The sequence below is a fragment of the Centruroides sculpturatus genome, unplaced genomic scaffold, assembly GCF_000671375.1.
Source record: "Centruroides sculpturatus isolate CEXI.00-Female unplaced genomic scaffold, Cexi_2.0 scaffold530, whole genome shotgun sequence".
Classification (NCBI taxonomy): domain Eukaryota; kingdom Metazoa; phylum Arthropoda; class Arachnida; order Scorpiones; family Buthidae; genus Centruroides; species Centruroides sculpturatus.
The window spans coordinates 356,066-378,494 of NW_019386973.1; the positions used below are offsets into that span (position 1 = coordinate 356,066).

Here is a 22,429-nt window from a genome sequence, read left to right on the forward strand (position 1 = left end):
GCTCATTTATATATGTGTTTAATCGTTTTAATGTAATGAATATTCATGACCATTCTTAACTTAAATGCATACTTCACATAACAAATTCATGGCATACAAAATTTCAAATTTTTTTTAGTTGCTTTATTTCATATCAATTTTTATTTTATTGTTGTCAAAAATAATGTACACACAACAGAGTTTTTCCATCTCAAAAATTTGATGAAATAATTAACTGACAGAGAATTAATAAATTTTAGACAATTAAATTATTATTTTAATCAAAAGCTAAAATAAAGAGCAGATTTCTTTCCTCAAATCTGCTTTATAACTAGGGAACAGTGTATAAAAATGAATTAGATTAAAGAAACAAAAAATATAATGTATTAAAACTTTCAATTCCTATAAATTCAAAACTTACCTGTAATTAATTATTATTATTAATATTAGTATATAATATAATGGAATATACTATAAATTAACATAATATCAATCTAATTTCAATTTTCTATCATTCTTATGGCACTGTGCAGTGTATAACTGTTTTATGAAAGTTAGAATTCTTTCAAAATGGCATATAAAGAATACAGTATAATAGGCAATTACTTATTGTGACACTGTCACAATGCCAGGCTGCAATTTTTAATAATATTTTTAATTTATTTAATTTAAACATCTGGTCTTGACTTTCATCTATATAACTTTGTTCTTGAGATTAAGGAAGGACAAAAAGATAGACACCAACAGGAATTTACAGGTCTGCAATTTGAAAATTGCAGAAAAAATAAAATAAGACATAACTTCTACGATGGACATTCTCTAACATTTAATAATCTTTGTTATGTTTAAAATTTTTGGGTCTAGATTATAAGATTAGAAAATTCTTAGAACTCAATAAAATTATAAAAAAATTATTTTAAGATAAAATCACTACATTCAACTTTTCATGTTCCAATTTATATAAAAATCAGCATGTTAAATTAAGTATAGTAACAATTATATTTTTAATAAAAAAATTATTTACAGAAAAAATTATATTTTTTCTTTGATATATATATAATCAAATTAATATATCAAAGTTTTTATTGGGGCACTTGATTTGATATTTATCAAAGAAAAAATTAAAATAATAATATTCAAATATGGAATGTTTTGTTCAATTGATAACTCCTAAATGTTTTTTGCTGTATAATATTTGAAAAGGAATCCAATTTTTATTAAAATCTTTGGATCTTAAAATATTTTTATCTGTAAATTTTTCTTATTTTCTTTTTGTTTAATACAAGATATAACACCCTATATACAGTATATTCTGATAAAAGTTCATGAGAATACAATTACTGTAATATTGATGCAATAATTTAAGAATATGCAATACTAAATACAGTAAATGAATAAAGTCATAACATTGTAATTTTACAGAAATCATTTACAATATCATGTCTCAGTTAAAACCTCATATAACAGATATTTTAAATTGAATTAGCTAATCAGTTTTAGGACAATATCTTTACATATCATTTATTTCTTTTTAAATAAATATTCCTTAAAAAAATTTATTCCATTAATAGTATATCTGCCAATAATAATCTAATGATTAATATTTAATCAAATAGTTAACAACAGAACTAAGGTTACACGTAGATAAAATAAACATCAACTATCAAAAACTTAGTGGATTTTTCAGATATATAAAGTAAAAATTTGGAACATTTTAAAATTAAACAGAAATAGCTGGAATAGTCAGAATTTACCTATTATTTCAACAGATACAGTTGAAATTTTTCCTTATTTGCAATGGCTAGGTAGATATTCTAACATATTGGTTATGGATTTACCAAAATGATCCTATCTTATTCAAAATTATATTAATTTTCTTTTCATTCTTTCAGAAAGTATATTGATCAATAAACATTTAAAGATTATCTGTTCCAATATATATATCAGTCTTTGGTACTTGATTATTTTCTTTTATTATAATGCTTTTGGCATTTATAGAAAGAATTTTATTTACACTATAGATTTGTACTCTACATCTCTATTACAAAATTTTACCACTGATGATTTTATGAAAAAATTATGTACTTTGCAACTTTAATCTTGTTAAAAAATTATTAATTCATACAGAGATAAAAAGCACTACCAGTAGTAATCATATAAACATTAGAATTATTAATAATAGAAATATCAATATTTATAACTGAACAATTGTAAATCATCTATCCAACATATTTTGAAATAGACCAACTATATTAGAAAATAGTAAAATTTTTATTTAATGAAGAATAAATATTGATTTTTAGATGTATTTGAATGTTATGATATTTAAATTATATTTTAATTGAAACAGTAAAAAAAAATTATAAAAATTTGACCATTTTTGATCAAGATACAAAGTATGGAATTAAAATTTTGAATTTGTTTGATGTTTAATAACATTGCAAATAATAATATAATGATGAATGTTATATAAAATTTATTGTACAATAAATCTTATATAGAATTATAAATCTATAATGAGAGCACATTCAAATTTTATCTATTTAAAATAAACTATTAGCAAATACAAACATCGATTAACCCAATTTTTCTATTAATGGCAAATGATTGATGGATTATATCAGGCTATATTAATGCTACTATTAATAATTAAATATCAAGCAATTTGGCCTAGAGGTAATTGTTAGGCACTATCTCTTTATAAATTTAATAATTATTATTAAATTAATATTTAATGATTGGAAGTAAGGTCCTGATAGTGTAATTGACAAATCATTTGCATAGCAAGTGGGAGTTGAAGATATGAATCCTGTTCCAAGTCAATTCTTTTCTTCCAGTATCTTCTAAATTATTAAATCCTTTAATTATAGTTAGTAAATTTATCAAGAGATAGCACATAATGCCAACCTCTAGGCCAAATTACTTGATATTTAATTATTAATATTAGCATTAATATAGTCTGATATAATCTGGCAATCATTTGGCATGAACTATTAGCTGTGTTTTTAAAAAAGAAAATTTTCATGTAAAAAATACTAAAGCCTAAATAATCAGATAAAGCTAAGATAACTGGCAAATGCTAGCTTTATAGAAGTCTTTTGATTAAAGCAAGCATCAATCTATTAATTTTGAACCTTATCTATATAAAGCATGCTTTATCCAAGCCACAAGTGGATAAAGCTGAAATTATCCAAAAACAGATAAAACAAGAAATAATAAAACTTAAAATTCAGGTTTTATCCACCTCATTTTGAATAAAACAAGAAAATTTGGGATTTCACTTTGTCCCACCATTTTATCTAGGGTATTTTTGGGAGAGAGTTTTCCTCTCCAAAGGTTAGAAATTCCTTCCCAAGCAGTCTAAATAGGCACTCATAAAATCATATATCCAATATAAAAATAAAGTTGAATACAATGAATATAGTTATTGAATATCTAAAATTATATCATTATAGTTTATCACCTAGAAGCAACGTTTATTAGAGCTTTATAACTAAATAACTTGCAAACAAACATTTAAAAGACTGTTTTTTCTCATTTAACCTGAGGATGGCCTATTGAATAGGCCAAAAACATTCGTTAGGTTTAAATAAATTGTCTTGGCAACTTAAGGTGTAGTTGGGTGGTCAATTATTTGCTGAGTGAGTTTTGTTAATTGCAAACAACTTTGCATACTGTTTAGCTGTATATACATTATAAGACAATGTATACTGGAAAAGTACATTGGAAAAATTTCAGTGTGCATTTATGAATAAAATAAAATGTTCCCATTATATTCTATTCTTTTTTCCCTCCTTTTCCCATACTTTTAGTTTCAGCTAATAGGTGCAAACATCACCCTTGGTCTAGATAAAACTGATTTTAGCCAGATAATTGGCAATCTTTCTGATGCAGGTTGGATGTATAAAAAAAAAGTTTTTAAAATAAACTAAAATTTATTATTTCTCTATTGCATAAAAAGGAAGTGAATGAAAATAAATGTCGCTACTTATTTCACCAAAATATCATCAAATTTAATTAAAAAACCATACTTTTAAAGCTAAAAACTGTATATTTAACTTTAAAGTAATAAAAAGAAGTATTTTGATTTACAGAATACTGACATGTATGTAGATTTTAAATGGTGTATCAGGTTGGTCATAGTATTAAACACAATGGAAAAAGTAAAATAATTATGAAAGATCTTCTAGTCAGGTTTTAATGTATTTTGCAATTTTTTTCAGATAATAGCCTCAAATAAAAGTAGTGGTAGAGTATGTTTTTACATGATCCTGTGTGTGTTTGAAAAGACTTTTAAGATCTATTTTTTGTTTGTTTTCAATTGTATTTATTAAATGTAATATAGTCCTGAATTTTACAAGTGTTTTTTGAAAAGTTCACCAGATTGAAAAAATTGTTGTCATGTCATCAATGGGGCTTGAAATATGGTGATAAGCTGTCAAACTTGACAACATTGCTCTGTTTCCATTATCCATGTATTGGCTAAAAAACAAAATACTCATGCCCATAAAAAGACAAATTATACATTCAGCTGTATTCAAATAGCAGTAGATAAACTGCCCATTATCTGGATAAAATCAAATTTTAAGTTTTATTCTTGTTTCTTCCATCCATTTTTGGATAATATCAGCTTTATCTACTTGTGACTTGGATAATGTTAGCATTAGCAGGATTTAGCCTAGCTTTATCCAATTTACAGGCTTTAAATGTAACATATATATATGTAAACAATGAAGTATTTGAATAAATTATGCTCATTAACATAATAGTTGAAAAAGTACTTTAAATACATATAAATTGCATTTTAAACTGACAATCTACAAATGAATCAGACTAAAATAAAATGCAACATTCTAAATAGTTTACAATATATTTGTCTCTCTCTGAAATTAATGCCACCTAATTCAAATATTGTTATATTTTTGATTATAAACAAATTTATTGGAACAATTCATAATTCATTATTATTTTTTAAATATTTTATCAAATTTTCAGCCAAATAATGATGCTGGTTTGACTTTGATTTGGAGCTTTGAGAGCCCATAACAGAATCCAAATTATGATAATCTGATTTCTTGCAGATAGCTAGGTGTGCTTAACTGCAGATGTCACAAATGCCCCATAGAATTCCATAAAATCATTCTGATCTTCCATCAGATTCTGCAGCAAATGAAAATTGATGGGATGCAGTTGAGGATAGATCCCATCAATTATCCCATGGACTTCCATGTGAGAAAGCTGTCACATAATTAATTCCTGCCTTTGACATTACCCTTGAATTAAACTTAAAATTACAAAATCAGAATGCAATTTTTGACTACACTTGAATTAAACTTAAAATTACAAAATCAAAATGCAATTTTTGACTACAAGAACACTCTGACTGAAGCACAGCAATGGCTTGTGAACTAATGTTAGACTATTAGGGAGGAGCTAAATTAAAGTGACTTGTCACACTGTCTATGCATGAATTCTTTGTTCTAGAACATCTTTAACTTATATAATAAATGTGTGAGTTATAATATGCTGACATGTAACTGCCTTGTGGGCACTAAGAGGACTTCTTTTAGCAAGCCCTTTATGGGTTCAGCCAGGCTCACAATGGGGTGGCTGGGTGGTGAGTGATGGGGCCAATATATCCAGTCAGACTATCTCCAAAATATTCCTGGGGATTTTTTGACATGTCTGGATTTGATCCCAGGTTCCCAGAGCAGTAAGCTGCCATCTCGACTGCTCAGCCATCAACATATGTAAGTTGAATAAATTTTTTGAGAAAAATGGAAAAAGATCAGTATTCAAAAAAAATTTGGAAAGAGTTTTGCTGTATTTTGAATGTTAGGAAGTGCACTCATTTGTTTATATTTTTACAATGCAAAGTTTTTGATTGACTTAACATGGGGATTCTATGAACTCCAATATCTCCCATTTGGTCTCCATCATGACACATCATTTTATTACTTCTATTAATGTGCAAAATTTCATTCATATTGGCTGGGTCATTACTTTGCAAAACATGTTTCAGCAATTTGTCAATTTGAGCTGCTACCAAGGAAGCTTGCTTGCTTCACTTGCTGTGCTTCAATAAAATTCTTTCTCATTATATGGTTAAACTATTAAAATCACACATTGTTTTGTTTGTCACTCTTCTTTCTGACTTACATTCATAAAATTTGGATGTAAAGATCACTTTATAAGTGTCTTTGATTTATTATGAATTCTGATCAGATAATCATATATAAATTGAAAGTGTAATCATTGAGAGTGTATTGAAATCAGAAAGACTGTTTTATCATATGTACTGTATCATTATGGTTACTCACCATACCAAAATTTATATATTTGGTGATTACAGTTATCAATTATTTTTACAAAATCCTTTAAAATGTTGAAACATGATCATAAATAGCTAAGATAAGATAAATCTCATAAGACACATCTATGTATAAAACATCAATTAACATGGAATGAATTTACAGTTATATTTAAATAAAGGAATTATTTATGTGCAAGTATATAAATATCCAACATATAACATAAAATTAATTCTTAATATATTTTAAGAATTATTGTTTATCTAAAAATGAAATACAAATTAATTTCAAGTATAAACATCCAAACTTGAGTTATATACGAAAGCCAAATGATTATGAATTATAACAGGCTATACTCTTGCTACTATTATTATTAAATGCCTCTAGTACCAAATTACTTAGCATTTAATTAATAATAATAGTACTAATTTTGGCTTTAATACAAATTAATTTCTTTTTTTATAACCTTGCAGATATTTAATGTACCAAAATGGAATATGTAAATAATATCAGTATAAGAAAAATAGATTTTTTTGTAATTTAATTCCCCTAAGTTTGTAACTAAACAATATTTTACAGAGTTTATAGCATTTTGAAATTCTATAACCAGTCTTTACTGCTATCTGAATTGTATATAAAAATTAACTATATGATATCTAAAAATTAAACACTGACATGTAATTTTTAAATTCAAATAATACAATAAATCAGTCAATATACTTATTATTTGATATATCTGTTAGCTGTTTAGTGTTCTCATTTAGATAAAGGAACTTATAAAGGAAATACTTTATGTTATGTTTTATACTTAATTAAATTTGTTTCATATAAAGCAGTTATGGATCTTATCTATTTACTAATAATTCTTCTAAACAATATCACTTATAACAATCTATAATCAACATCAAATCTCAAGAAATCAATAACTATTGTCTAGAAATTTATATTAAAATTATTGTAAAAATTTATATAAATATTTAATATTTTTAGTATTATTATCACAGTTGAATGCAGAGAAATTGCTTAATGGAATCTTCACTAGACTTCTTCATTATCAGAGATATTATCATCTTCCTGAAGCATTGGATTTAATTGTTCTGATGATTCTGTTCTTAATTCCATTAAAACTTTGTTTGGTAAAGGTGTAAAAACTCCTGTCAACAAACTTAAACTAATCCTAAGTATTTTAAAACAAAATTTTATTAATATTACTTATAAAAAAATTATAATTTAATCAATGTAACCATTAGATATGTTAAAAAACTTACCAGAGCTTACACATTGTATTTTGTATTTCAAATTCAAATAATAATAAACTCAAGCTTGCTGCCGTAATCTTTCAAAGAACAAAGTGATATTAGTACAGCAACATTAGTATAATAAACAAAGAATGTAGTAACATTTCTAAATTTCTAATTTAAATTACTTACTTTAGCCACCCCCATCAAATTGAGCCAATGTAGCTGATGATCATTTAATTTTAAAAAACATAATCCAAGTAAACAAGTTAAAATTCCACTGTAATTTATATAAAATAATTGTACATGTAAGATAAATATACAGAAAATTAATCTTAAATTAGTCTTTAAAAATAATTTAACATAATATATTATTTAAAATAATTTTAAAATTTTTTCAAATCAGAATATTTACAATTACTATTAATTTTAAATAAATCAGTTATATCAGATATTGTTAGCTATATACATGTTAATGGATCATTGCATGAAATAAAAGAGATGATACTATAAAGTACTTTTAAACTTACATTATTTTTGTTGAAAATCAATGATTAATCTAAAAAATTACTTATTTTGATAATTAAAAGATAGCAACAAGTACACTGATGATTATTATTTGTTGTTAATTGTGTGAAATTATATAAATTGATAAAAAATTCCACGTTTTAATGTGGAATTATTTTTGCTCAACTTGTGTATTTTTTAATCTCTGTAAAATATTATTTCAAAACTATTTTTTTATTTTACACTGCTGCTCAAAATATAAGTAACAAACAAGCAATTATTTACTGTGACATTTAAAATTGCAGCCCGAGTAAGTTTGAAAGATGGATTACAAATCACAGTATTCCATCCTATACTCTTTCAGAGCTCCAACAAGTCCTTATACAAGAATAGATATTACTAACATAAAACTAATCAACAATGTCATCATTAGCAAGAATTGCCTGCATTACAACTCAAGGTCTTCTCACAGGCCATTAGACAAAAGTCACACTAACACTGCAATGCTATATTTGGCTATCAAAGTGTAAAAACAACAACTCTTACATTTTTTCTTGAATCAGTTTATTCTTTCATAGGTGGTATACTTTGTCCACTCAGAGTCAAATAAGTCAATCCAATAAAATAGTTTTTGTTTTATCCAAAATAACATGTCTGTTACTTATTTTTTGAGCAGCAGTATACTGTATATTAAATTTTGGGATGTATTACTTGGTGAATGCTATATTGAGTAATAAGTAACACAGTTGCTATTTATTTAACATAACTTAAATATTCTTAAATGATTGAATTTGGAATACATTTTTCCCCCATTTTTTCATTTTATTGAAGCATATTTTACACTTAAAGCTTAATTATATAATATTAATTAGATACTGACTGACTTAAGACAGTTCATGCCTATTGATATACTTGAAAAGTATGTCTACAACACTATTCACATAATACAAGTATTCTTTGTTATATGTAATCCTACTTTATTCATTTTTGCTATAATATGATTTCAAAATATCAACATAGACAATAAATTAAATCACTACAGATTGCATTTTGAACTAGTCATTATATGTGAATATTACAATTCAATTAGAATTCAATTACTAAATGTGGAGCTGGTGTTGCAAGTTTTCAAATTTCTGCAGCTGTGAAAAATTGATGCATTATAAATTTATAGTATTTTGTTCTCTGAAGCTTTATTGAAATAAAAAAAATTTAAATTTTTATTATCTGTATAATAAAAACAATCCAGCAACATTAAAAAAGGAAATTATATGAACATCTCGAAACAATTAAAAATTCTTAAGTAATGAGGATTCATGGTAATATAAGCTTTAAAATGGATGATGATTGGATTTCTTGTTTTATTAATAATAAATAGGATTCATATAATATATTTTAATAAATTTTTAAATTAAAGTTTGCAGTGTAATGTTTTAATGTTTTTGTCAACCTCATAAGTTGCTGTGTCACATGTACTCACTATAAGAATATGTAAATATCATGTCAAGTAGTTTGTTATAATCTAAATATATATAATTACTTGTCCTGACTGACTGACTCATCATCACCCAGAGCAAACCGCTGAACCTAGAGGTAAAATTTGGTACACAGTCAGGGTACATCATTAAAACGCACACTAAGAAGGAATTTTTTCGAAATTCCCGTGGGAGAGAGGAAGAGGATTAAGGCTTAACCCGAAGAATGCCTTCTACTGTACTATTTTACATGCAATTTTTTGTTTTCAACTATGTCTAGTCTTCATTGAGTACTTAGGTGTATTAAATTGATAACATTTCAGACGTTGTTATAAATATTTTTATACATTTCGATTTTTTAACCAAATGTTTGAATGATTTTAAATTTGAATTTGTTATTGCATATTGGTTTGATTATAGAATGATTGTAAATGTTCCAGAAAATTGATCAAATTAAAATAGTTTGATTCTCAGCAATTCTCATCATTCTCAGTGGTAGGTGTTATATAACAATTACTATGGTTGTTGAAATACTGAATATAAATGGGGTCTGCTTGCAAAATCTGCGCAGGCAAAGTCACAGGTAACAGCTAGGTGATCTATAATATTGTTGAAATGGTTTAAAAAGTGTGGAAGTACTCTGGTTAAAGAATGCATTATTTTTTACAATAATATTATTATATTGCAAATTTAAATTTGTTATATTTCTACATATATTTTAGCATTCCTCAGTATTTTATATCTGTCATTATTGTATGAAGAGGGAAGTGAAATACCTCCAAAAATACAAATCACACTAAAATTAAATTTGGATGTCATATTTGATAATGAATATAAAGATAATGAATATGTCTACAATATAAAGGTCTTCTGACTCAATCATTGCTGTCCAAAAAATTAAGCAATAAAATGAGCTTAAATAAAGATTACTTTATTGCTTAATATTTTGTGGAACAAAGCTTAAATATGATAAATTGTTATGTGAAGTTTACAGTTTTATTTTTTAGATTGGTTGAGGCAAAGAGAATCAGAGTACTGTTGTACTGTACATTAATGCTAGCATTATTTTTTCTTTCTTGCAACTGGAGAGAAGCATTAAGAGAATTTTAAAAAAGGAAGAACAACAGAAGCAGAATGTATCAAATGAATCGTGTATTGGGAAAATTTATAATAAACCTGCTTGGGAAGCCATAATAGATAATGTCTCCAGCAAAGGTATCAGTAGCTGCTGGTTTGATCATCATTATATACCAGATCTTTTCTTCTAAACTTCTACAAATTAATAATTAGAAATTAATGATTTAATTAAAATTTTAGTACACTATGGTACTTCATCCTTCTAGTGAAAAATTATGTTAATTAATTGGTCTGTAAAAATGGACTTTTAATTTTGGTAATTCTTTGGTTAATTTGGATTTTTATTCTTGTCACAATTTTTTTTACAAAACAAAAGTGCATATCAGGCACTTAAAAAACTGTAATATACAAATAACTATAAAATACACAACAGTTTTTAATGGATACCTGATTTAATCCATTCTCAGTCACTGCTGCATCCCACATGTCCATGTGCAGTGATTGCTTTTTTGACTTTAATGTATATCATACCTTCAATGTGAACAATGCTATAGAAATTTTTATTTTAACGTCTCTGATATGTTCACTGCTGTTATATGTTTATTTCACTATTTTTCCAATAGATGGCTTTACATTACAGCCTTTTTTGGCAGGATAATTTAGTTTCATTTTGGAATCTGAAAACACAACTTGTTTCTGATAGTTTTTCTTTCAAACCAATTAGAATTTGGGAGAGGTTAAATTGTTAATGGATATTGATGATATTCACTATTTTAATGATTATGAAGAAAGTGAAATTCACTTATCTGAATCAGGTAATGAATCAGATGAATTATCTACTGATATTAGTGACAACAAATTGTCACTAATATCAGTAGGAACTAATTTTTGCATATTTTTCATCAAAATAAGTTGTATACCAAATATCAATGATAAAAAATTGACACTTTTTGGATGGTCAACCTGAAAAGAAAAAAAATGAGACTGTGAAGGAGTTAACAGCTAGACAGACATAGCAAAAAGCAAATACAATGAAAAACTAGACAAGAGGAATGGACCAACAGAGACAAACAAGCAAGACCTCAAATTATTTATTTATTTATTTATTTTTAAACATTAACTTACTCACTAACTAAACTAACCTACCATAACATAGGACAAACCCAACCAGATGACTAAAGCTAATAAACCCTAATCTAATTTAATGTAACCAGAAGCAAAGCTAAGAGTCCCTAATCTAACTTACAACTAGGACTAACTGAATTTATACCGAAAAAGAAGACAGAAAATAAGAATTAAAAAAGTTGAAAAGCAGCTATATACTGACAGTTGAAACAAAGCAAGGGAAAGCTAATTGCCATCCGTGCCCTCGGAGTGAGTGCTCTCAAGAACCCCACTAAGGGACATGAATGCAAGTAGATGACAGAACATTGTACACATGTGAATGAGTTGGTGCGGGTTGCGAGGCCAGTTGTACCCTTCCAGAATAGCAACTCTCATTAAACTATCCCTAATGTGATTGTACCTATTGCAGTGAAAAACTAAATGAAATGGTGTTTGGTCCTCTTGAATATCACAATCACATTGTGGATTGTCCCCAAGGTTAAATCTATGCAAGTATTGCTTAAAATTGGTGTCCTGTAAGTAACTAGGGTAAAAGTTGCTAAGAATCACAGTAGTGTCAACCTTGGGGATGAAAGTGTAGGTGAGCCTACCAGTGGTGTCATGGTCCCAGCTGTCTTGCCAGAGAATGAAGATTTGCTTCTTGACGTGATTGTTAATGTATGAGGTAGGAATGTAACTGAAAGTACTAGTGACTGAAGACTTTGCAGCTTGTTTGGCAAGATGGTCAACGGTAATAAATAAATACAGTGTCTACCAAGACTAGTTTATAATATTTATTAATTTTACATTGTTCCCTTAAGTTTTCAGAAAATAGTAGATGTGTGTACTATTACAGGGCAGTTGTTAAATTATTTCAAGGTTTAAGGATGAGATATAGTTACAATTCAAGGGTGGTCATTATCCAAATAAAACTGGTATAATACTATTGAAACTGTAAAAACTTTTCATGACAAAATTTACTATTTATTTTCTGTGTCTAATAAAATTTGAAATAAATAATATTTCAATATTCCATTTTATATAAATTTTTAAAAATTTTATCTTACCTGAATATAAAACTAATATAAAACTTTGCAATTTTTAATAATGGAAAATTATAAACTTTAAAAGCTTCACCTAAAGAAAAACACACAAAATTAATAACAATATGATAAAACAATTCTTAGTGGTGTCTTTAAGAAGTAAATGAAAAGTATTACCTAAAAAAAAACTTGTAGAACCTAAAACAATAACACTAAAAATAAAAAATAAATAAAATAAAAACTTTATTATTACAGTAATATTGAACTTTTTTACAAGAATAAACATACCTGAATATAAAACAACAATACAATTTTGGAAGTGCACTAAAAAGAAGAGAAGAATTTTAAAAGAAATGTATAAAATAAAAATTACATTTTATAACATTTTAAAAATAATACACAATTATATTATGAAGTGTAAATTGTAAACAGAAATAAAAAAAAAAATTAAAATTTGGATCTCAGGATGGATTAAATAAAAATAAAACAGTTTTAATTAAAAAATAGTCATTCAATTAATAATATCTTATGCAGTATGAAAAAATATATATATTAAAATGAAAGACAAATATTTGATTTTTGAAAAAAATAAACAATTTTAATCAGTCTATTTTTAAAAAACTATAGATATATCAGTTAACTTTTAAATGGGTATTGTCTTCCCAGCTAAAAAAATGCATAATTCTTATCTTTAGTTTCTCTGTTTATTATATTCTTCTTTTTTTAATTCCAAAAAGTATTTTTACTAAGTTTCATCTATTTATGATATTGCTTATTACTAATTTAACATAAAATATGGTTTCATTAAGCATTATGTTACAACAAAAAGTTCAAAAACATTTAAATATTTTAAACAAAAATTCCCTTAAAATCAGAAATAAATCTAAAACTATAACAAAAGCAGTATTCATTAAAACATATGTTTAAAAACATGTAATGATGATAACTGCTGAAAACTGTTTGCTAATTCAATCATGCTACACATAAAAATTATGCCAATTTTTTCCTATCACCTAGTTTTACCATACACTTTTTTATAGTAATTTTAACTGAATAGAAAATACCAGTTAAACCTTCTAAAATGTTTTGTTACCTATCAATATAAACCAGAAGAGTATATAGAAGGTATTTTTGTGGAATCAGATATAAGCAAATTAACAGATAAACATTTCAAAGAAATACTGTAAAACATATGATATGAAAGTTTATGAAATTAGGATAGATGAACTTAAACATTCATTTGAAAAATTCATCCAATTTTGGTTACTTGGAATAAGCAGTTTGTGTTTCCTTCTATTTCTTCCTTAAATATGGTGCTAAAGTTAATTTAATTTATAACTAAAGAATCATTTCTTGTATTCTAATTTAAAGCATTTTCATGATCATCTAGATCAGCGATTCCCAACCTGTGGTACGCGTACCCCTAGGGGTACGCGATAGGTTGTTTAGGGGTACAGAAAGAAGTTAGTTATTATGGCAGAAAAAATAATATATTATGTATCACAAACTAATAGTATTAAAAAATTATTAGATAAAAAATGTTTCTTGCAACAATCACAACTTTATTATACATTTTTTCTTTTAGGTTTTTTTTCTTTAATTTAAAGTTACAATATGTAAAATTAACAATACGGTTACTCACTAAATTTCTTAAATGAGGGGTACAATCTAGAGATATGACATGTCACGGGGTACGCTAATGAAAAAAGGTTGGGAACCACTGATCTAGATGAAATGAATGAAAAGAAAAATGAACAATTTCAACAAGATATAAAATAAATATAACAAAAATACAAAGAATACTGGAAAACAAGATAATGGTTGATTGTTAAAACAGAAAGAATAGAAGAAAGAAGTAAGATGAAATTTACAAAATAGTTTACAAAGCCAAAAAAATATGATATTTTTCAACAAAGATTGACAAAGCTAATTGAATTTACTTGAAATTTGGTTCTAATTTTATACTCTATTTTCAATGCATTTCCCTGAAATAAATTTTTAATAAATAAAGAAGATTTCATTACACATTTTAAAACTTGAAAACAGAAATATCACTTTAGAATAACATATGAGTTTTTATTTCCATTGACAATGAAGAAGTCTATTATAATGAAAAAAAAAAATGGACATTTATAATTAAACACTTAAATTTGCACAGTATAATTATTACATAAAAAATCATACATAAATCACAAACTCTGTCAACAAGTCTACAAATTGAGACTTATTGACAGAGACTTTGATATTACCAAACTAGGGATTAGCAATAATATTTGAAATATAAATGATAAATATAACAATTGAGAAAATAAAAGCATCTCATAATGAAAAGTAACAAAGTTAAATCATACAAAATGATTATGATATGACTTCATTAAATTTGTTTTAATTCAATTGATATAAATACATTTTTTGCTAAAATTTACTAATTAACATATGTCAATTTTTATATGATACTATTGGGTATGTCATTTCATTGAATGTTGATTGAACTAATTTAACAAGATTTGTTAATGGCTTTTTTTTGTCAGAATGCAAATTAAAATCACATTTTCAGCATAGTAGAGTTCAGAAGTCACCAAATTTTTTTACAGAGGGCCAGATAACAGGGAATGACGAATGTGGGCTATATAACCATTTTGTTCAATACAACATACTAAAAAAAAAAATAAAATAATGCCTGCAGCAAACTCGCAATCGCTTTCCTTAAAAATTTCATTGCAGGTACAGTAAGACCCCGCTTAATGCTGATTCGATATAACGTGGTCTGCTCAAAGCCTACAAAAAACTCAAAATTTATGCTGATTTAAATTATTGTGGCATTTCATTGATTCGTATATAATATGATTACTTGCAAACACAAACCAATTAGCAAAAGGTGACAAAACAGGTGTACTTTCTTTAACTCTATGTTTGTTTGGTGCAATTTTGGAAAAAATATAAAATCATGGATGCCATAGGAAATATTGGCTTTGCTTGGCAAGAATTAACTGATAAATGCACGAACGAAGTGTGGAAGAAGTTATGGCTGAAGCTATCCAAGAATTCTCAACAAGAAGAGCCTATCGCTGTATTGTTAGGTTGATCAAACTTAACCTAATCGATATAGCAGGACTAGGAGATGTAGATGAACAGAATATTGAAGAGTTACCGCAGGTTTTCTGGTGAGAACCTTACCAATGACTTCAAGAACTGGCAGAATAAGAAACCCATGTAGAACTGAAAAACAGTGATTCTGAAAATGAAGAACCCAAAAAATTTCTCTACAGATTTCCTTAGTAAAAGTTTGGTAAGATAACTGAAATTGTTGATCAAACTGTAGCAAATGATCCAGATTTTGAAAGGAGTGCAAAAGCAAAATGGGGCATTTTGGATGCGATCGTCTGCTACCAACATTTGCTTAAGGAAAGAAAAAAGCAACAAATGAAACTTCACAATTTTATCACAAAAGAACAAGAATTTCAGAAAAGCCAGGACCTTCATCACAAAAAATGAACTTTACATTTCTGTGTGCATATGTTTGTGTGTTATTTAACATATATTATTATACAAGTTAATATAAAAATAACTTGAAATTAAAGTAAAATTTGTTTATTTTTGGTCGCGTGTTCCCCTATCCCTATCCCTATGTTAAAATGACCTCATTTAACACTGTTTCGCTTAGCGCTTTGTTGTTTAGGAATGCATCCCCCCATGTTAAATGGGATCTTACTGTACTTATACAAAAAGTGCTCTGATATCTAAAGTCACAAAATGTCACTGAATTTTTTATTTCACTGATTTTCCTAAAAATTTTATTACTGTCTAATACAAAAATCAGATTGGACCAATTTTGACATTTTTACTTACACTTATTTTAGGTTTTTTTACACTATAAGTTCATCTATAATCTATGATATTTCCATATAAATAATTGAATTTTAGCTCATTTGTGGCATAGTGCAGCAAACAGGCTGGATGAACTGACCTCGCAAGCCAGATCTGGCCCACGGGCTGTAGTTTGGTGACCCCTGGTACACTTTCCAAAAAATGCTATTAAAACCTATTTGATCATAACATATGTGACAAGTTACATAATTAAATATATTTTTTTATGTATTAATTTCTTAACTAAAGTTTATTAGCATAATTTCTTATATAAAACTATAAAATTATTAATTAGTGAATGAAATATTTAAAATTAGTACTGTAGCTAATTAGACAACAATAGAAAAAAATAAGAGATACAATAACATTAATTTAAAAATACAAAATACATTATCTAAACTATTTAAATTTTTTTAATGCATTGTATTTATTTAAACAGTACCATCAACTAATTTTAAGGACAACACAAAATACTAAGCTAATAAAAAAATTGGTGAATATCAATTTAAAAGTTTATTGATTTAAATCATAATGAATAAAATGATTAATTTATATTTTAAAATTAAAGTTACTCACTTTTCTTCAGAATAAGATTTATCTAATTGATCCAAAAATACTAAAACTCCTAAAATACAGAAAACAACTTTTATTGAACATAAAATTCCTTCTAAGATTTTTTTATGCAATAAATTAAACACCTTCTATAAAGATCTTTTATTATAATATGTTAATAGAATATTCAATTAAATTTATTGCTTTTCTCCCAAAGCTGCAATAGATATATATTATATATATATATATATAAATTAAATATTCTACAATTTACAGAATGTAGACTATAAAATTGTATATTTTACATTCTGTAAATTGAAATTGAAGATAATTTAGAATTAGAGAAAAAAGTCAGATGGCTTCCATCAGAGATAAATCATTCTGACTATAAATTTTGAGATTTATTATTTTCCTTTAAATAAATCAAAAATTATTGTCATAGTAAAAACATATCACAAGATCTCACCTGATGATATAAGATGCAGTATCATCCAAAAGAGAGCTCCTCTAAATTCCTGTAACAAGACATGCATACATAAATTGACTATCAATTATAGTGCATACAGAATAGTATAATATAAAATTTTGTCTATAAGCTAGAAAATAAAAACATGTAATAAATGAGAAAAAAAAATTAAGATAGAAAATGCAATTAGTAAAATGTATATTGAAAAGATTAATTAAATATCTAGCTGCTTCTAGCAAATAAAAAGATGATCCAGCTACTAATCAAGTTCATTGTAAGTATTTTTCAATTATAATTTAAAATTCCTTTATATTTATTACAAAACTAACAATCTAAGTGATTTTATTTTAATTTTTTGCATTACTGTATTATATAAATAATTTCAAAATCTTTTGTTTGAAAATGAAAAATACAGAAAAGTCATTCTGATTTTATATCTATGGATATCACAACTTTCTTTCTAAAATTAAAAATATATGAAACTGATTGTAAACATCAATTAAATCAACAATTCAACTGCAAAGAAATTAAAATACAATCTGTTAGAAAAAATAAAATAAGTTCATTTTCTATAAAACTGATTTTTGGAGGACGTTTAAACATTTAATCAATGATATAAATAAACTACATATTTTCAATTTAAAAACGTAATGTTTTATTTGTTGAAATTATTAGAAAATCTATGTCTTTTAGATTGATGTCAAGCTTATCAAAACAAAAATCAGGTTTTTCTTTAACAGATTATAATTTTAAATTTTTTCTTAATTAAATTATTAGCAAAACAACTATTTTCTGCACTTAATTCTACACACTTTGTAATTTAAAAAAAACTTATAATATCTGTAAATATCAACACAAGTTCCCATTAATATCCAAGAATAATAAATGAAAATGGCTAATAATTTGTGTTTGGAAATAAAAAGATATAATTATCACATTGATTTAGCTATACTTTTTATTTTCAAACAATTATTATTATAATCATTTCCACTTATTTTTTTTGTGATGTTGTTATATATCATGATACATTGCATATTTATTAGCCAAACACATATACAACATATTCTCTATCCTAAGATCTGTTTACATGGAATTAACAACATAACTACTATATATATAGATAGTAGATATCATTTTCAATTATACATAATTAATATCTACAAGATTACAACTATAAATTTCAGTTACCTTTAATGATGTAGAAAGTACCATAGTGGTACTCAATGCTATTATTGTCAAAGGTATTATTATTGAAATAACATTTGAACTTTTCTCACATTCCTAAAAATGAAAATGTAATTAGATTTTTAAGCAGTATCTTAATAGAGTATTATAAATGAAAATAATTTTATGTAGTATGAATTTATTTTAAAAATTCATAATTACCAAACGCCTTGCCCAAAGATCAGCAACATGTTGAAATAAAAAAACTATATTATGTAAAGAAAGAAAAATTGGTATATGCTGTAAAAACAAAGTAAAAACATTTTTTAAAATATAATTTTTTAATTTATAATTTCAAAATTCTAACTTATTTATATCATTTTTAACAATATCACTAAAAGATTCATTATAATTATGAAATATTAAACAGAAATATTATTAACAGTTATGTTATAGAAAATATAATGTTTTAGAATTTTCAATGTTTTTCAATTTTCAATGCTTAGCATATTTTATTCTTGTAATAATACAAATGTGTTATTGATTTGATTTTGTGTGTTAAGTTTCTATATATTCTAATTTTTAATAATTTTAATATAATTTTGAAAATTAAAGGTATCTATTACATTATTACAGAATAACAAAATATAATTCATACTTTTTATAAAAAATTTTATATTTAAAATACAATGGTAATATAATAATATCTTTATGAAATAAAATTTGAAATATTTTAAAATTTAACTTTTAAAACAATTAATGCATTAAGATACTAAGCAATTTGAACTACATGTAGGTATTTAAGTCATCACCCCTCATTAAATTTAAATCATCACAATTAATAGTAAGTAATGNGGGAAAGCTAATTGCCATCCGTGCCCTCGGAGTGAGTGCTCTCAAGAACCCCACTAAGGGACATGAATGCAAGTAGATGACAGAACATTGTACACATGTGAATGAGTTGGTGCGGGTTGCGAGGCCAGTTGTACCCTTCCAGAATAGCAACTCTCATTAAACTATCCCTAATGTGATTGTACCTATTGCAGTGAAAAACTAAACGAAATGGTGTTTGGTCCTCTTGAATATCACAATCACATTGTGGATTGTCCCCAAGGTTAAATCTATGCAAGTATTGCTTAAAATTGGTGTCCTGTAAGTAACTAGGGTAAAAGTTGCTAAGAATCACAGTAGTGTCAACCTTGGGGATGAAAGTGTAGGTGAGCCTACCAGTGGTGTCATGGTCCCAGCTGTCTTGCCAGAGAATGAAGATTTGCTTCTTGACGTGATTGTTAATGTATGAGGTAGGAATGTAACTGAAAGTACTAGTGACTGAAGACTTTGCAGCTTGTTTGGCAAGATGGTCAACGGTAATAAATAAATACAGTGTCTACCAAGACTAGTTTATAATATTTATTAATTTTACATTGTTCCCTTAAGTTTTCAGAAAATAGTAGATGTGTGTACTATTACAGGGCAGTTGTTAAATTATTTCAAGGTTTAAGGATGAGATATAGTTACAATTCAAGGGTGGTCATTATCCAAATAAAACTGGTATAATACTATTGAAACTGTAAAAACTTTTCATGACAAAATTTACTATTTATTTTCTGTGTCTAATAAAATTTGAAATAAATAATATTTCAATATTCCATTTTATATAAATTTTTAAAAATTTTATCTTACCTGAATATAAAACTAATATAAAACTTTGCAATTTTTAATAATGGAAAATTATAAACTTTAAAAGCTTCACCTAAAGAAAAACACACAAAATTAATAACAATATGATAAAACAATTCTTAGTGGTGTCTTTAAGAAGTAAATGAAAAGTATTACCTAAAAAAAAACTTGTAGAACCTAAAACAATAACACTAAAAATAAAAAATAAATAAAATAAAAACTTTATTATTACAGTAATATTGAACTTTTTTACAAGAATAAACATACCTGAATATAAAACTAATATAAAACTTTGCAATTTTTAATAATGGAAAATTATAAACTTTAAAAGCTTCACCTAAAGAAAAACACACAAAATTAATAACAATATGATAAAACAATTCTTAGTGGTGTCTTTAAGAAGTAAATGAAAAGTATTACCTAAAAAAAAACTTGTAGAACCTAAAACAATAACACTAAAAATAAAAAATAAATAAAATAAAAACTTTATTATTACAGTAATATTGAACTTTTTTACAAGAATAAACATACCTGAATATAAAACAACAATACAATTTTGGAAGTGCACTAAAAAGAAGAGAAGAATTTTAAAAGAAATGTATAAAATAAAAATTACATTTTATAACATTTTAAAAATAATACACAATTATATTATGAAGTGTAAATTGTAAACAGAAATAAAAAAAAAAATTAAAATTTGGATCTCAGGATGGATTAAATAAAAATAAAACAGTTTTAATTAAAAAATAGTCATTCAATTAATAATATCTTATGCAGTATGAAAAAATATATATATTAAAATGAAAGACAAATATTTGATTTTTGAAAAAAATAAACAATTTTAATCAGTCTATTTTTAAAAAACTATAGATATATCAGTTAACTTTTAAATGGGTATTGTCTTCCCAGCTAAAAAAATGCATAATTCTTATCTTTAGTTTCTCTGTTTATTATATTCTTCTTTTTTTAATTCCAAAAAGTATTTTTACTAAGTTTCATCTATTTATGATATTGCTTATTACTAATTTAACATAAAATATGGTTTCATTAAGCATTATGTTACAACAAAAAGTTCAAAAACATTTAAATATTTTAAACAAAAATTCCCTTAAAATCAGAAATAAATCTAAAACTATAACAAAAGCAGTATTCATTAAAACATATGTTTAAAAACATGTAATGATGATAACTGCTGAAAACTGTTTGCTAATTCAATCATGCTACACATAAAAATTATGCCAATTTTTTCCTATCACCTAGTTTTACCATACACTTTTTTATAGTAATTTTAACTGAATAGAAAATACCAGTTAAACCTTCTAAAATGTTTTGTTACCTATCAATATAAACCAGAAGAGTATATAGAAGGTATTTTTGTGGAATCAGATATAAGCAAATTAACAGATAAACATTTCAAAGAAATACTGTAAAACATATGATATGAAAGTTTATGAAATTAGGATAGATGAACTTAAACATTCATTTGAAAAATTCATCCAATTTTGGTTACTTGGAATAAGCAGTTTGTGTTTCCTTCTATTTCTTCCTTAAATATGGTGCTAAAGTTAATTTAATTTATAACTAAAGAATCATTTCTTGTATTCTAATTTAAAGCATTTTCATGATCATCTAGATCAGCGATTCCCAACCTGTGGTACGCGTACCCCTAGGGGTACGCGATAGGTTGTTTAGGGGTACAGAAAGAAGTTAGTTATTATGGCAGAAAAAATAATATATTATGTATCACAAACTAATAGTATTAAAAAATTATTAGATAAAAAATGTTTCTTGCAACAATCACAACTTTATTATACATTTTTTCTTTTAGGTTTTTTTTCTTTAATTTAAAGTTACAATATGTAAAATTAACAATACGGTTACTCACTAAATTTCTTAAATGAGGGGTACAATCTAGAGATATGACATGTCACGGGGTACGCTAATGAAAAAAGGTTGGGAACCACTG

General features: G+C 25.6%; 1 protein-coding gene and 2 long non-coding RNA genes across 3 annotated transcripts in view; all 3 read right to left on the reverse strand.

The window, feature by feature from the left end:
• Window positions 1-2,920: 2,920 nt before the first annotated feature.
• On the reverse strand, window positions 2,921-12,826 carry LOC111615999. Its single transcript, XR_002755172.1, has 4 exons — window positions 12,759-12,826; window positions 7,721-7,808; window positions 7,559-7,626; window positions 2,921-7,467 (listed from the first exon to the last, which is right to left on the reverse strand). It is a non-coding gene; the product is annotated as an uncharacterized LOC111615999 (long non-coding RNA).
• Window positions 12,827-12,922: 96 nt separating this feature from the next.
• LOC111616003 lies at window positions 12,923-19,084 on the reverse strand. Its single transcript, XR_002755173.1, has 6 exons — window positions 19,006-19,084; window positions 18,808-18,900; window positions 17,620-17,668; window positions 17,178-17,226; window positions 13,023-13,058; window positions 12,923-12,946 (listed from the first exon to the last, which is right to left on the reverse strand). It is a non-coding gene; the product is annotated as an uncharacterized LOC111616003 (long non-coding RNA).
• A 1,556-nt stretch (window positions 19,085-20,640) lies between these two features.
• Window positions 20,641-22,429, reverse strand: part of LOC111615994 (transmembrane protein 241-like) — a 10,945-nt gene continuing 9,156 nt past the window's right edge. Inside the window, exons 9-11 of the mRNA XM_023357439.1 lie at window positions 20,995-21,030; window positions 20,884-20,918; window positions 20,641-20,654 (exon numbers count right to left, since the gene is read on the reverse strand). Coding sequence (XP_023213207.1) covers window positions 20,641-20,654; window positions 20,884-20,918; window positions 20,995-21,030 — 85 coding nt within the window. The remainder of the gene's footprint in view (window positions 20,655-20,883; window positions 20,919-20,994; window positions 21,031-22,429) is intronic.